The sequence below is a fragment of the Convolutriloba macropyga genome, chromosome 15 (genome assembly GCF_964194025.1).
Source record: "Convolutriloba macropyga chromosome 15, txConMacr16.3, whole genome shotgun sequence".
Classification (NCBI taxonomy): Eukaryota; Metazoa; Xenacoelomorpha; order Acoela; family Convolutidae; genus Convolutriloba; species Convolutriloba macropyga.
This window is the reverse complement of record NC_134482.1, coordinates 14,786,799-14,802,255: the sequence shown is the minus strand read 5'-3', so window position 1 is coordinate 14,802,255 and position 15,457 is coordinate 14,786,799. Positions and strand designations below refer to the sequence as shown.

The 15,457-nt window shown below is 35.9% G+C and overlaps 2 protein-coding genes across 4 annotated transcripts in view; both read left to right on the top strand.

Annotated features, from left to right (window-relative positions):
- Positions 1-7,042, top strand: part of LOC142354491 (WASH complex subunit 4-like) — a 41,930-nt gene extending 34,888 nt beyond the window's left edge. For both annotated transcript variants that reach the window (XM_075406807.1, XM_075406808.1), the window contains exons 7-10: positions 4,977-5,479; positions 5,910-6,034; positions 6,261-6,363; positions 6,660-7,042. In XM_075406807.1, the coding sequence (XP_075262922.1) occupies positions 4,977-5,479; positions 5,910-6,034; positions 6,261-6,363; positions 6,660-6,794 (866 nt within the window). In that variant the 3' untranslated portion in view covers positions 6,795-7,042. The remainder of the gene's footprint in view (positions 1-4,976; positions 5,480-5,909; positions 6,035-6,260; positions 6,364-6,659) is intronic.
- LOC142354305 (mitochondrial chaperone BCS1-like) overlaps positions 1-15,457 on the top strand; it is a 144,268-nt gene that overhangs the window by 40,082 nt on the left and 88,729 nt on the right. The gene's annotated exons all lie outside the window — the stretch shown is intronic.

Here is a 15,457-nt window from a genome sequence, read left to right as displayed (position 1 = left end):
ATGGAATGTTGAAGATTTTAATATCACGAATTGTAGCAATTTTTTGATGAAATTTGCTATTTTTTTCTGTAAATGATTATCATTTTTTGAGTTTACCGATCTCTATGGGCCAGTAAAACTATTTGTAGGTTGGGAAATGTGTTACTGGATAGTTTTCGGAGGCAACGAAATGGTTCTGAATAGAAATGTTTCGAGTTTTAGCGACTTGTTTTCATTTATGTTGTCATTTTCCGAGTTTATCGATCTTTATGGCTCAGTAAAACTATTTGTAGACTGGGAATTGTGTTACTGGATAGTTTTTGGAGGCAACGAAATGGTTCTGAATGAAAATATTTCGAATTTCAGCGACTTGTGTTCAAATTATTTTGTCATTTTCCGAGTTTACCGATCTTTTTGGGCCAGTGAAACTCTCTTAGGTCTTGAAGATGGGCTCGGGGACAATTTCGATTGTCAGGAAAAATGGTTTTGAACAATATGTTATTGCAACCTTTAGACACTTTAATCTTTTGGGAATTTAAATTTTAAGAATTTGTCGTGTTTCTCGGGTTTCTCTGTCTTTAAGGGCCAATAAACCACCGCTTTCAAGGCTTATGCATGGGTTTTTGGGCCTATTTGAATCAATCAGTACTGGCCGTCCGGGTAAAGGCTTTTATTTTAATTTAATCAATAACTTATTTGCTCTAATTTTTAAGCATTTTTTTAGTCGACTTTTTATTTTAGCTTCTCTTAACATTTGAGACTGTTGTTCTGTTTGGCTGGTATTTTCAGCTTTTAATTCGCTTTGTCTTTTGATGACGCTTTTCGTTTTACATAAGTAACGATTTTTATGTCACTTCACTCACTGTTTCAACTGAATTGATTTCAAATTCTTTTGCTCATTGATTTACGCAATGTTGTGAATACGATCAATGTCAAAGGAGCCAAATCAAAAGAAACGGTATAAACCAATAAAGCCCGGTCAATAAGCCGTAATGTATTAGGTTATCAAAGTTAAACAGAGCCATTGCTAGCGGACATTGGTTTTAAGCTTAATAGCTTAGTTTAGAAGCTGAAATAATTATAGTTTTAGAAGCTAACATAAAGTGCGCACCAAAAGAACACTTTTGAGCCTTAGAAAAATGTTCTGTCAATTTTGATCTCTTCTTTATTTCAATCCCGGTGTGCTTCGACGGCGGCTACTTGCCGGCTATGTTATAACTGGCAAACTAAATTCTGCAGTCCATCGTCAACAGTCTTTTTGCCTCCAAGCAATGGGTTTTCATTGCTATCAAACAACTTTTTTTGGGGGCGGGGGGGAGACGTGCGAAACTATTTGCTTATTTTCCAATTATTTCAAAAGCACTCTTGACCAAAAAAATGGGGCGTCTACGTTTTTGTCTACGTTTTCGTCTGCTAACAAAATTTGATAGTTCTAATGTAGCCTTCCTTCGGCCAATGTTCTGCATAAGTCTTTATAGCTGCTAAGCTGTAAGCTGAGCGGAGCTATATTTCGGTGCTCTTGGTTTTTTTGTTTCGTCGTCTGACGCTCTTCGTTTTACATTTGCTCATACAGCAAAGCTGAAAAAGTCAAATTTTCTCAATGACTTCTTCCTATCACTAACAACGTTTGCGCGCTAATTTCTCATTCTCTCTCTAGCAAAGGTTTTAAGTTCATTTGCGTGGTTAGATTTTGATCATCGTGACTTACCTCACTCAATAAAATGACTTTTTGCACTTCAAAACTGAAGTTTAATTCGAATTAGTTTGAGGTCAAAGGAACTCGTATGTGCAGTAAAGGTCCCTAATAAGAGGCTTCTGCGGAATGAAATTTTTTATTATTATATCCCTGAATGTTTTACCTTGATTTTTGAGCGGTGTCGATCAATTTAGATCTGTATCTGTTTCTGTCTCTATTATACGGCACGCAAGTCTATTCTTTCGCAGCTATTTCGGCAATATGCGGGCTATGTTTATTTTCCTCGGAAAATCGATTTTCAAGGTGATTGACTTCAGCATCCTGATACCAAGATAGCGTGATATATAATTGGATAGACAGCTGTATTAAATGATACCACAATTTACCAAGTTACCCTTTGGGTTAAGCAGTATGGGTTTGTAAAGCTAACAATCGACTTCCCATCGGCTAACAAATCGATTTATTTTTACTGATTCTTCCTAGGATAAAAATTCTTTTGAGGTTGGAGCACTTGTTTTCATGTTTTATACATTGTTTTTCAATTGCTCTGAAACGATGTTTTTAGCAATTATATTAGTCCTGCTGTCTTTTTAGGCAATTTTTTGCTCGGCCAATTTGCCTTCTGATTTTTTGACTTTTCGACCTCAAAAACGGGACAAACAGGTATCTGCGATTTTTCATCTGACCCGTTTGAGTTTTCGTCCACAAAAACGGGATAAACAGATAGCTTGGAGGGCATTAAGTGGCTGAGGCGCTCCCTTTGAGCCGTATGCCTTACAAGTTTCTAAGTATGTGATACCCCCTTATTCACCCCCCTCCTCCTCCCTCCCTCAGTAACCCCCCTCCTCTCAACTAACACTCCTCTACCCCGACGCCTCCCGTCCATCATCTAGCTGGCCATTTGAAGCCCCCTAGTCCAGCCCTCCCACGCCTACCCCTCTTGTTTGAGAGAAATTCGCCCGGCGTAATTCGGTCATGTTTTATAGTTTGGAACACTTATTTATTACTCTCAAACGAAGTTTAGTAATTATATTAGTCCTGTCGGTCTTTTTGATTTTTCGCTTGACCAATTTTTCGTCTGACGCATTTGACTTTTTGTCCTCAAAAACGCGATAAGCAGGTAGCGCCCAGCGGGCATTAAGTGCTCTTAGAGCCTTTCAGATCACTAGCCTTCAAGTATGCGATTCACAGAAACTGTTTTGGAGACTTTCTCGTGAAGGGCAATTCCTAGAGGTTGACCACATCCCCCCCACACATCAGCCCCCTCTCACTTCAACCCCAATCTCACCCCTGCAGATCGTTCAGGCCTCAATGGCCCCGTGAAGCCAAAGACCCTCTCCCGTTGCCCCATCCATCAATCCCCCGGTGCAGCCCCTCCCCCGCTGCGCTCACCTCACGCCTCTTCAATTAAGCTAAAGGTAGCCTCACTAGACTGTGGCTAGCTACTGACGAAGCGAACCGGTCGTTTGAGAGCATTTCGCGCGACCTTAATCGGTTATGTTATTTGACTCCGGTCAGTTGTTGATTCTCTCTAAATTGGTTTTTTCATCATTTCTATCATCAGCAATTTATTTCATCAGCAAAAATTTGTGCGTTTTTACAAGTTTTTGGTAAGCAGTTAATGTATTTAATAAATAGTAATGGCCCAAGATTTGATCGTTGCGGAACTGTAACTATATTTTTACCAACCAGAAGAGTCTCTATTTTTGCTACTCGCTGTTGTTTGTTACTAAAAGGCCTGAACCAATTTTAAAGTCAGATTGCGTGCGTACTGGTGTTCCAACTTTCTTTGCTAGAAAAATTTTATGGTTGGTTATGTTGACAGCTTCCTTTCGATGTTGAAATTTGATTATCAGCGAAGACATTACATTGTATGGTAATTTTCAAGAGTTTTTTATAGCAGCGAAGCTGTAAGCTGAGTGGAGCTATATTGCGGTGCTCTTGTTTTTACAATTCAAAGAATTTGAATTGTATCGGGCGCTGTCTTTTTTTAAGATCTGTTCACACATTTTCATTATTTTTGAAGTCAAATTGAAGTAGTGATTTTGGTCACACCGAAACAGGAAATGGAGTAAAAAAAGCGAGTGGTTTTGCGGTGTGAAATTTTATTCGTTCTAATTTTAAACTAGAGTGAGAAAACGGTGTTTGAACAAAAAATCGCTTTCTTGCTAGTGGTTTTTTGTTCACCTGCGGCAATTTCACTTTGATGTTCGCTGTTTTTTCAATTTTTTGGATCGGACTTTTTTTCGAAATGGTTTTCCCAATCCATTCATAGTTCATTTTAGGCCTAGTTTTTTGTTTAGTCAATGAAAATTCTTTGAATTGTACGTCAGGACTTGTCCTGCTATGTTTTTTTTGTTTCGTAGTCTGACGCTCTTTTTCGTTGTACATATGTTGACACAGCAAAGCTGAAAAAGTCAAATTTTCTGAATGACTTCTTCCTCTCACTAACGGCGTTTGCGCGCGTGACGTCATTTCTTATTATCTCTCTAGCAAAGGTTTTAAGATCATTTGGGTGGTTAGATTTTGATCACACGTGACTTACCTCACTCAATAAAATGGCTCTTGCACTTTAAAACTTTAGTCTAATTTGAATTTGTTTAAGGTCAAAGGAAAGTGTTAGGAATGAATGTTAACAAGCTTCATTACGTTATCGCTGCATTTTTTACGTTATCTAGCTTATTGAGCGGCTTCAAATTTTTTTTCTATTTAGATCTGTATCTGTTTCTATCTCTATTATACGGCACCCAAATCTATTCTTTCGCAGCTATTCCGGCAATCTGCCGGCTATGTTACGTATTTCAGGTGACGATTCCGAATTTCTTCTAGTTGGTTTTGTTGCTCTTCATTGAAATGTCTACTATTAATTCGTTTTCGACGCAATTTTCTGTGATCTCAGTTTTAAATTTTTGCTTCATCCACCCCGACTAGTGGCCGTGAAGTTTCTTCGCCTCCAGTTGCACGGTACATATGTTTTAATTTTTGTTGTAATTAACCCTTTTGCCTTCAAGTATTGGGAGCTCGATGACTTCAATTCAAGAAGATTTCTCCAACAAATGCAACAATAAATTACCACGTGATTTGAACTAAATCATAATTTCATCTGATTTTTTCACAAACACTTGTTTGCTTGTCTTTAAAGCGTTTAAAGCAAGTCTAATTAACAACAATAAGTGTTGCACCGCAACAGTAATTTTGGTTCATAAATGGTGCTGGAGGCTGAAACAATATGTCTTCGAGGTAAGATTATAGACAACATAACGCATCATCAAGTTTTTGAATAATTGTTTCCAATTTTTAGGTAAGCTTATCAAAGAGATCCGCTATTTCCGAGAGAAAAAAGACCAGTTGGAACAAATGTACCCTTACGAGCGAGCTGAAAAACTCAACAGAAATATCCGAAATTTGGGCAAATTAGAAGATAACAAAACAACCTACCTCGACAAATTCCGCCAGTTAATAAGCCAAATCGGGAATGCGATGGCCTTTGTTCGGATGATTCGTTCAGGAGGTTTGAACACTTGCAGTCACGCGATTGAATTTGTACCGGATTTGGACGATATTGTTTCGTTCGAAGAACAAGTCAAAGCCGAGCAGCTTTCATCAGAAACTGAAGAGGCAGCGAAAAACTTCGACACCTGTTTGGAGAATTTGAGCAAGAATTTTGCAGAAGGAACTGACTATTTTGGACTGTTTGTCAATGTGTTTGCGGTAGAGTTCAGCAAAGCTAAAAATGTGCATGTTAAGAACTTTTATGTGATGGTGCCGGCATTGATGATCAATTTCGTGGAGCATATGAAGGCGGTTAGTAATGGAATTTTCCAGTCCCTTAGTTTGGCTAAACTATATGCAATCATGTGATCTTAGACTTTTAGCTATCTTACAGTGTATATACAAACAGAAAGTCTCTCATTTTTGTTTATGGGCTCATAAAAAGTTAACCAAAAACCTTAGTGAATGATCCCTTTTTCGTCCCGTGCTCTCGATTTGAAAATTCTCCCGCAACAAGTAGTCACTTTGCAGGTAGTAGTGATGCGGGCGCAGGAGAGGAAAAAATCATTTTTCTCAGGAGATCTTTCATCCTTGAAGCACAATGGACGATTCCGATGTCAAATTATTTTTTGCTAATTAGGACTGTAAAAGCGAGGAATGGCATTTTTAAAGCGTTTGAAATCTTGGCCATTTTTGCCCTCTGCTATCTGTCAATATGGTTGTAAAATAACTGACATTTCAGGCACGTGAGCAGTTGATGAAGAAAAGTAAGACTGGAGCTCTATTCACAGACGACGGCTTTGCAATGGGAGTCTCGTTTGTTCTCGCCTTCCTCAACCAGAACCCTGATTTCGACTCACTCCATTGGTAAATTGAATGCAATTCTATTTTAGTGTTGCTAGTTACTGGGTTTCCATCATATATGCCAAGAAGGGCTTGTGAGGCTTGTTCCTCGTTAGTTTTGTATATATTAGAGTTCGCTTCTTGATTCGTTGCCTTATAACCCAAATTCCCCAAAAGTTCAATTTTGTCTCACTTAAAAGGAAATTGGTGGGATCATTGGAAGCTCTAAGTGCTTACCTTCTGTTCACAGGTTTGACTCGATCGACTTCAAGTGGAAGAAAGACATGTCAGAAGTTGTTGATAGGAAGAAGACATTGAACCCTAAAATTGCCGAGGACTACAAACAGCTTCAGGTTATTAATCTCCTTTACTATCGCAGTTTGACATCATGATTGTTACATGTTGATCCAAAGTCTTCTTTTCGATGTTTCAACAAATCTCAAGTTTTTCAAATTGTTGTGGCCTTTTATCGATTGTCTTGTGGTCAAATTACAAATGAGAAAGGCCACGTATATTGATTTTTTCCAATTTTCTAAGAAATTCAGCTTGACTTGCTATTATTTCTAGCAGGAATTTAAGTTTCGTGTTATGAATTTTGTGATTTTGTTGAGCGAAATGAAAAATGATTCTGTCATGAGTTTTTGTTCAGACTATGGAGTCGACAGTGTCCCGGATTGAACTGCTTCGGAAGGAATTTGAGCTCCTTTTCTTCTCATTCTCAAGTGCCAGAATATTCTTCCAGCAGCCGGATCCAGACGAACACCACGAAGATTATTACGCCTGAGACAATATAACCTTTTATGGCAGTTATGACTTGTCTGTCGGTCCCTGCAGACTTATTCTCAAGTTTCTATCCTTTGAATCTCAATAATCATAATTTAGTCTTTAAGGAGTAGAATATAATATATTTCATTGTCACTATTTATAACGGTGCTCTTCAATATTAGAAATTGTATTGGTTCTCAGAGCTATTTTGTTTACACGTAATTTATTGCATAGTTTATTTAGTTTAATATATATCTATGTTCCTCACTCACTCTTGTAATAGTATCCTTGAGAGGTTAAAATGAATGATCGATTGATGATTTCGGCTTGGCACACTGTTGTTTGGCAGCTTAGGTGCTAAATATTCTCAAGTTTTTGCACTGTCAGCATTGTCAACAGCGAGTAAGTTTTTTTAATGTGATTTTTGACAGAATATCTTGCAAAAAAAACACTCAAGCCTCTGAGACCTTTTTCCGCGGCAGTTTTAAATCTATCGAGCTGACAGATTATCAGAATTGTTGAAATACATTCGTTGTAACTACGCTAATTTTTCTGCACAAACCATCGCGCGGTTTTCATTCCGTCTTTCATTCAAAAATGGGTTTCAACTAACTCTTAATTAATTGCCTTTATCGCTGGGATTTCCCTTAGGGCGTGTTAGAGGATTATTTTCAGCTTCATCCGATAAATTTTAGTGAAAAGTGGCAAATGATAAGTAGATCTGATCTAGAATGCTCTTTACCATGTACACAATTAGCAAACATTTTTTATTAGTAATTTTACTCATTTCTGATAAATATACCTATTCAGATATGGAGGCGGTCCTAAATTTGTCTGTATATCCCGTTTTTCTAGCTGCAATAGCTGCTCGAAATAGTTAGTTTTTTCTTGCCTTTCGAGACAGTTATTATTTGTTTTCTACGGCTTTTACGACTCAGAAGTATTGGTTTTCTCGATGATTTTTTAAAACCGGAAGTACTATTTGTTCAAACGCCTATTTGATGTAAACGCGAAAGCGAGTAAAATTGCCATGTAAACCAATATTTTGAGCGAGAGAGTTTTTTGATAATTTGCCGTTTTCTGTGAATGGTTTTACAACTTTGATACATGTTTTGAGAGAATGGAGCATATAACCGTTTTTGGCCGGTTTTTTTTGCTTCTAGTGGGATTTTTGTCGAAATAATGTTATCGATGCATCAGAATTTAACGCGCCGAAATTGATACCGCAGTGTTTCTGAGAGTCTAATAATGCGTTTCAAGTACAAAATCAAAATGGGTACATATTTCTGAGTTGTTTGGTTTTTTTGGCTTTATTAATTTCTCTTTTGGATCTTTGAGCATTCTTTTTTAAAAAAAAATTAGGGTATATAGCAATTCCCTTTGATGATTCATGTAAACAAAGCCTCTTTTTAACATGAGGTATTTTGTTTTATAAAACTGTAGGCATACTAATCCAATTTTAGTTGTTGTCGAATTCTTCTCAGTTTTCTGTTTGTATTTTGTTTTGAGTTACTGGAAAATCTGTTCGTACACCACCACGCATTTAATTTTGTTATTGATAATTGAATTTTCGCATTAAGTTTCTGAAATTCGTTAAAATTTGTTTTGTACGTGAAGTTACAACAATATTCAAATCTTTGGGCTCTGTTTTCACTCTTTAAGACCTAAGATGGCTATGCAATTTTTTTGAAGCCTCAAGTGCTAAATCATAAAATGTTATTAAATTATTTTAAATTTTTTAAAATTTTTTTAAATTTTAGTTTGCAATTGATTTCATTTAATAATATGGCACTGAGATTTAGCTGGAATTCCGTTGAAAAGAATTCGGAATTTCGTTACTTAATTTTTTGTGAAATTTCTTGCTACTGGTTTTTTTTTATAACTGGTTTTCGACTTTGAGTGTAATTTTTTCCTGTGTTTTTTGTATTAATTGAACTTTGCAATAAACTGAACTCATTTTGAATCTAAGCTTAATTTGTCTATGGTATGTCCAACAAGAGAATGTTGTATGATTAATTGCTCTTGAACGAAGTTCATTGCAATTATTGTAAACCTGTGTGTCTTTTTGCAAAATTTTCGCTTGACAATTTTGAATTTTCGAGTGACTTTTACGCCCTTGACTTTTTGCGTTTCACGTGATCTAAAATTCTCTCTCAATCACAATTTCAAGCAGCTGAATGCAATTGGCGGCAATTTAATACTAAAAGTCAAAATAAAAAGTGCGCCGAAGCTGGTGCCATTTTTTACTTAAAATCGTAATAGTGGTATATGCTAACCTCTAATGTGGTTATTTGAAGCCCACTTTTGAACTTCCTAGTCCCATTTAGGCTTACCCTCCCCCCCCTCGCGACTGAAGCAGGCTGGAATTGATTAGACCTCTCTTGACCCTATCAGTTGTTGTCCGTCCTTGGATTTTTGTTACCTGATATCTTTTTAATGATAGGAAATTTTGTGATAAGATTTCACAGTGCGTTTTTCTGTCAAAATGATGTCTTCGGATTTAAATCTGTGCGGCTTTTATATATTGATTCTAAATGATGTCATAATTGTTTTCATTTATCTTGTTTCAATGATGTTAATGCTCGGATCTTTTTCGTCATATTAGGGGTGTGTAATTTTACCAAGTATTTCATCAAATCTGGCGAGGCAATGAATAGTTGTTTTCAGACAAAAGGTGTTGGTTTCGACTGCAATATTGGTTTTGTTTGTGAAGTTCTGACGCTTCGAGTCGCTTCCACAATTATTCCGTCTGTTTTTCTTTTTTCTTAACTCGGTCACCTTTTTCAGTAGTTGAACTCTATTTTTTCTTTAGCTGACTTCTTTCTTTTTAATTGCTCCTAAACGAAGATTGTAGCAATTACGTTAGTCCTTTTTACGAAATTTTTTGTACTGCCGACTTTTCGTCTGATCGTCTGTTTCATCTATCCATTTGACTAATCTTGTTTGGAAACGGTTTACTAGTCACTAGGTATGCGATTAACCAATACTTTATGTTGTGAAGGGCAGTTCTTAGATTGTGACCCCCTCCCAAGTAACCCCCCCCCCCCTCCCACCACTCCATCTCATTTCACTCATAAACCCGCATATTTCACCCGAGCTCAGCACCCCTCCTCCTCGCATGCACACTCTATACCTCCCTCATTGCACCCTCCCCTTAATTAAACTAAACCTAGCCTCCCCAAGCCGCAGCTAGCTTGCACATGCCGCTCGCCTTTCGCTTGAAAGCAGTTTGCTGACGTTGGTCCGTTTGTTTGAACTTTGACTTGTTTGCCAATTTTAGCTTTGCTTGACAAACCGATAAAATTTTTTGCTTTACAAACCGATAAAGAGCGGTAATTAATTCATAGTGTATCAGGTTATCAAAGTTCGTTAGCGATTGATGAATAAGTATACTAATTGCATCTAACTGAAATTGAATTCCAAATTAGAACACTTTTTCTGTCGATTTTTATCCCTTCTTTTTTCTGTTTCAATCCCGACGTGCGTCAAGCGGGTCAACGGCTGCAATTGGCCGGCTATGTTTTTAAGGAAAGTTGTTTTGTATTTCTATGCCTGTACTTTTCTTCTTACAATCCTCCAATTTGGGTTACGGAGTGGGGTGCTACTCGACTTCATAAGACAAGCAAGCAACAGAAACTATTTGAGAAGTTTCGAATGAGAAGCAATTATTGTAAACGTGTCTTTTAAATAAAGAACACTTTATTAACCATAACAGTCATAACAAGTAACAGAGGGTTTAACAATTGTTATAATACTGCCTGGAGTGTGGTTATTTATTTTAGTACATAAGTGTAATTAAATTAAATTTAATTAATTCTTAGCTCGACCAGTTAGTGTTGATTCTTGAGTCATGGTTTAGTAAACTTTTTTAAATCTGATAGATTTCCAACTAACCGACCCATAAGTTGTATATTGTTTATTATCAAAAAAAGATCTAATATAAAACTTTTTCAATTCTTTTGGGAAAGTTTTTTTCTTTTCCAAACCCCTTAATTCTTTAGGAAGTGAATTCCAATCCTTTGATGCAGTTTTTATAATTGAACGTTCTAATTTTTGAGTGTGACATATAGAGTCAAAAAATATGTGACAGCTTCTAAGGTTTTGTCTGATGCACCAAGTGGGCAAGGTTGTGACATCTAAAGGATTAAACGCGGGTAAAAGACAGTTTCTCAGTTTCCACATATAAGTGGTTCTTTTCAATTTGATTAAATATTCAACAGGGAGAATAGAATGCTTTATCTTGAGATCTTTTGTTGAGTCCATTCTATTTCTAGAGTAACAAGCACGAATGGCCCAATTTAGTTGCTTTTCAAGTGATATAAGCAAATTTTTGTCTATTGATTGAATTAACAGTAATGAATAGTGTAGATGGCTGATAACAAATGCGTTCAGAACCGTTTTCATTAGAAACATTGGTATCCGATTACGGAGTGTATAAATTGTTTTAATTCCACCCGCCATTTTCTTTAAAAGATGCTTCACTTCGTCTTGGAAACTGAGATTTTTGTCAATATTTACCCCAAGATACTTGACGCTTTTGGACTCTGTAATAATTTCGTTCCCGATTTTTATTGATTCAGATTCGCTGAAATTTCTGTTGCGGCTGAATAGCATGAATTCAGTTTTTGATGGATTCAATTGTAGTTTTAGACTTGTGAAATACTTGGTCAGCAAAATTACATTTTTTTCTATAATTGTTTTGCACTCTCGTTGTATAGGAGCGGAAGCAAGGAGTAAGGTATCATCTGCATACTGTACCACCTCGCAGTTTTTATCAATTTGATCTCGCAGATCGTTAATATAAATATTAAACAATAGAGGACCAAGCACTGTCCCCTGAGGCACACCACGTTCTAGAGTAATCTCATCTGAATTTACGTCATTAATCAGAACTCTTTGTTTTCTCTCCGAGATGAAACTTTCTATTAGTTTTATGGTTTTAGAGTCAACACCTAATCTTCCTAGCTTTTTTAAAAGGATAACATGGTTTATTGAGTCAAATGCTTTTGAAAGGTCTAGAAAGGCAGCAGCTACAATTTTGTTTTGATCTGTTTTATGTCTTATAAATTCAGTAGTGTAAACGAGAGCGTCAGTTGTAGAATGTTTCTTCCTAAATCCGTATTAAGAGCGACTAGTAGTTTGATTTTTTGTAAGTACTCTGTCGGTTGCTCTTTGATTAAGATTTCAATAGCTTTTGAAATGCAGGGTGTTATTGATATAGGTCTGTAATTGTCTGGTTCCTCGGGGTCGTTCTTTTTAAAAATTGGTGTTACATCAGCGGTTTTTAGAATCTCAGGGAAGGTAGAGTTGTTTATGCATTCATTTATAATGAAACATAGATTTTTATTGACTACAAAAACTGCATCTTTTAAGGCCCAGGGGGTAGCGCTGAGAGTCCCTGTGGTTTGTTTCTATTGAGCTTCTTAATGCACTGTAAGCATTCAAATTCTGTAATACATCTAATCGAAAAAGTTTTGGCTGATCTACCCGCAAAGTCTTCGATTTTTTCGCAAGTTTCATCTTGTAATATGAACTTTCCTAGCTGTGAAAACCTGTAATTACGAAGGTTTGCAATTTTTTTGGGCTCGGTGACATAATCATTGAAGACATTTTTTAAACTGTAGATATGGCTTCTTGTTCTAGTTGAGTTTCTTATTTCATAAGGTTCCAAAGTTTTCTGCTATTATTAGATGACATAACTAATGACTGATAGAATTTATTGAAATCACTGTTAGATGAGCAGAACAATTTCTGTTTCAATTCGGAGAAGGTTTTGAAATTTTTCGATTTTAAACTAGAGTCACACTTTTTGTAATTCTTTGTTTTTCTCTTTCAACCAAGTTTGTGAACGAGCAATGCATGATTTGTCGTTTCTGATGAACACATTTTTTAGTGGCGCGTGTTTTTGCAGTACTCGAGTGAAAATTTTGGTGAAAGATTTAAGCCTTTCATTTGCATTATTTTGTTGGTATATGACATACCAGTTTGCTTTTTTCAAATCATCAAGGAATTTTTCTTTGTTATATGTATTTCGGTCAGATTTTTTTCTTCTCTACCAGTTTTAATGGTTTTGTTTCTTCTTTCAGTATAGTACACAGGGCAGAATGATCAGATAGAATTGGAGTGTCGCACAGAATGGTTTTTTGACGTAAATATCGGAAATAAAGTAATCGATTAACGTTGCAGTCTTGCTCGCCTTGCAAATACGAGTTGCCTCAGTTTTGTTTTGTATTTCTAGATGGTATGGTAATAAAATTGAGTCTAACTTCTCCTTTTCCCTTGAGTTCAGATAATTAATGTTCTATTCACCCATGAGTATTATATTATGACCTTTGACTATTGCATTATCAATGTTTGTAGCCAATTGTTCCAGAAAGATGTCCGTTTTGTTTTTGTTGGGAGAATAAGTGACATTAAGTAAGATTGGGTTTTGAGTTTTCCGGCTGTTTACTTTTATTTCTGCCCGTATACTTTCAAAGTCAACTGAGAACTTATTTAGATCCTTTCTCAATTTTGGGGAAAAGATTTTTGGTATAAGCAGCATTACACCTCCGCCCTTTTTTGAAATGCCCTCTTTCGCTCGGTCAAATCTAAAGTACACATATTGGTCTTTCTTAGGATTATAAAAGTCATCATGATCGTTGCTAGTGAGCCATGTCTCTGTAAAACAAAAAATAGTGTTCTCTGGCAGTTCTCCAACAATTTCATTTAATGCCTGTCTTTTATTTACAATGCTTCGACAGTTAATCTGGAAAATTTTAAGGTTTTTTTGTCCGCATTGCATTTTGTTTTAGCCTCTGCAAACGACACAATTGGGCCGGGATTCAACTCTATGTCGCCACAGCTGATCAGTAAGATTAGGATGAAGAATGCGTACAGTATGTTGCAGTTTATTACTAAAAGAGTAAGCACTTCTATTGGAAATCTTTTTTTCAATGCCAATTCATTTTTTAAGCTCAAGCGTTTTTGAATTGTACCCGTGTTCCTCTGTTCTTATTGCTGTCGCGGGAAATCTTGAGGACAACAATAAGAAACAAAGGAAAATAAAAAATTTTGGTCGAGCTAAGACAAAGAAAGACAGCATTTAAAAATACAATATTGTGCGGTTACCTACATCAGAAACCGATCAGGTACTTTACACTAAAAGCCGTAACTGCTGTTAGAACCATTGAATTTATAAGCATAAGAGTTAGCGCGATAAGGCAACTGATTATTGTAAGGATTATTATGAGAGTAATTTACTGCTCTTTGGAAAGGTTGGTACCTGTTTTGTCTGGTAAATTGAGCTCTTACAAGTTTCAATGGTTGCCTCGCTTGCGTATTATCAGTGGCTCCTGGACTGAGCAATTCGATCATTGGATGATAGCAACAAGTGAGAAAGTAGCCAGTTTTTCAATAATGGAACGCCATGCTGATAATTGAAATGAACATTGTCATAGAACAAATAATTATAGCTCGTTGAGTCACCAGTTTTTTTTTGCAGCGCTTTTAACATAATCGTTTAGGGGCAAAATTTTAAACCGATCAACGTTGTCATAGTTATCATGAAGTAATGAATTAAATTTATCTATAATATTGTTCTTCTGAGTGTTATGTTCAAGATCCTTTAAAGGTGGTATTTCACAGAGTACAAATGTTTCTGGTGTGAATTTTTCAACGCAAAGATTAACCAGTTGTTTGAATTCTTCAAAATTTACTTCAGCAGATTTAGACGTATGTTTCAGCACGTTATTGGTTCCGTCTTGTAAGACCAAAGTTTTCAATTTTTTTGCCTCGTAATCCTTCAGTACTCTCAATTTTCCATTTGTTGTTGACCCCCGATAAGCATGCACCCCAATATCAGCAGGTATTGTTGTATCTTGCTCTAGTTTTCCAATAATGCTGCTCCCAATAATTAAATTTTCGTTAACATTCTTAATTGAAATTTTTTGGAAATCTCTTACTTGTTCACTGTTGTCTGTTTGGATAGTTACTTCGACCATAGCATGTTCCCTATTGTATTATAATAAGTTAATAAAAAATTTCTAGTTGCCATGGAATAGGTTTCAACTTTTGAATATCTCAAATTTTAGCAATTTTTTTTGACAAAATTTGCATTTTTTTCAGGTTTTTCAAAATTTTTGTCATTTAGTTGTTCCAGATCGCAAAGCAATCTCCTTTGAGGTTTGTTAATAGGGCACTGCATAGTTTCTAGTAACAATGGAATGGTTTTTAACCTTTAAATCTCTCAATTTTTAGCATTTTTTGGTAAAATTTGCAATTTTTTATAAGGCTTCCTAACGTTTTTGTCAGTTTTTGGTATTCGTCCATTCTCAAGTTCAAGAAAACATATTCCACGTTCTGATAAAAATTTACTGCATGATTTTAAGTTTCAACAATTTACCCTTTCGACTTTTTGAAGTTTTTTGATAAAATCTGCAATTTTTTTAAGGCTTCTAAAATTTTTGTCAGTTTTTGATATTCGTCCATTCTGAAGTGCGAAAAGAGATATTCGACGCTCTGATAAAAATTTACTGTATGAGTTTTAGTTTCAATGGATTTGTTTTCAACAATTTAACCTTTCGACTTTTTGAAGTTTTTTTATAAAGTTTGCAATTTTTTTCAAGTTTTCAAAACATTTGTATTTTATTTTTTTTCTTGCCCCAGTAGACAGATAACCTCATCCAGGGTTTGATGGTTTGC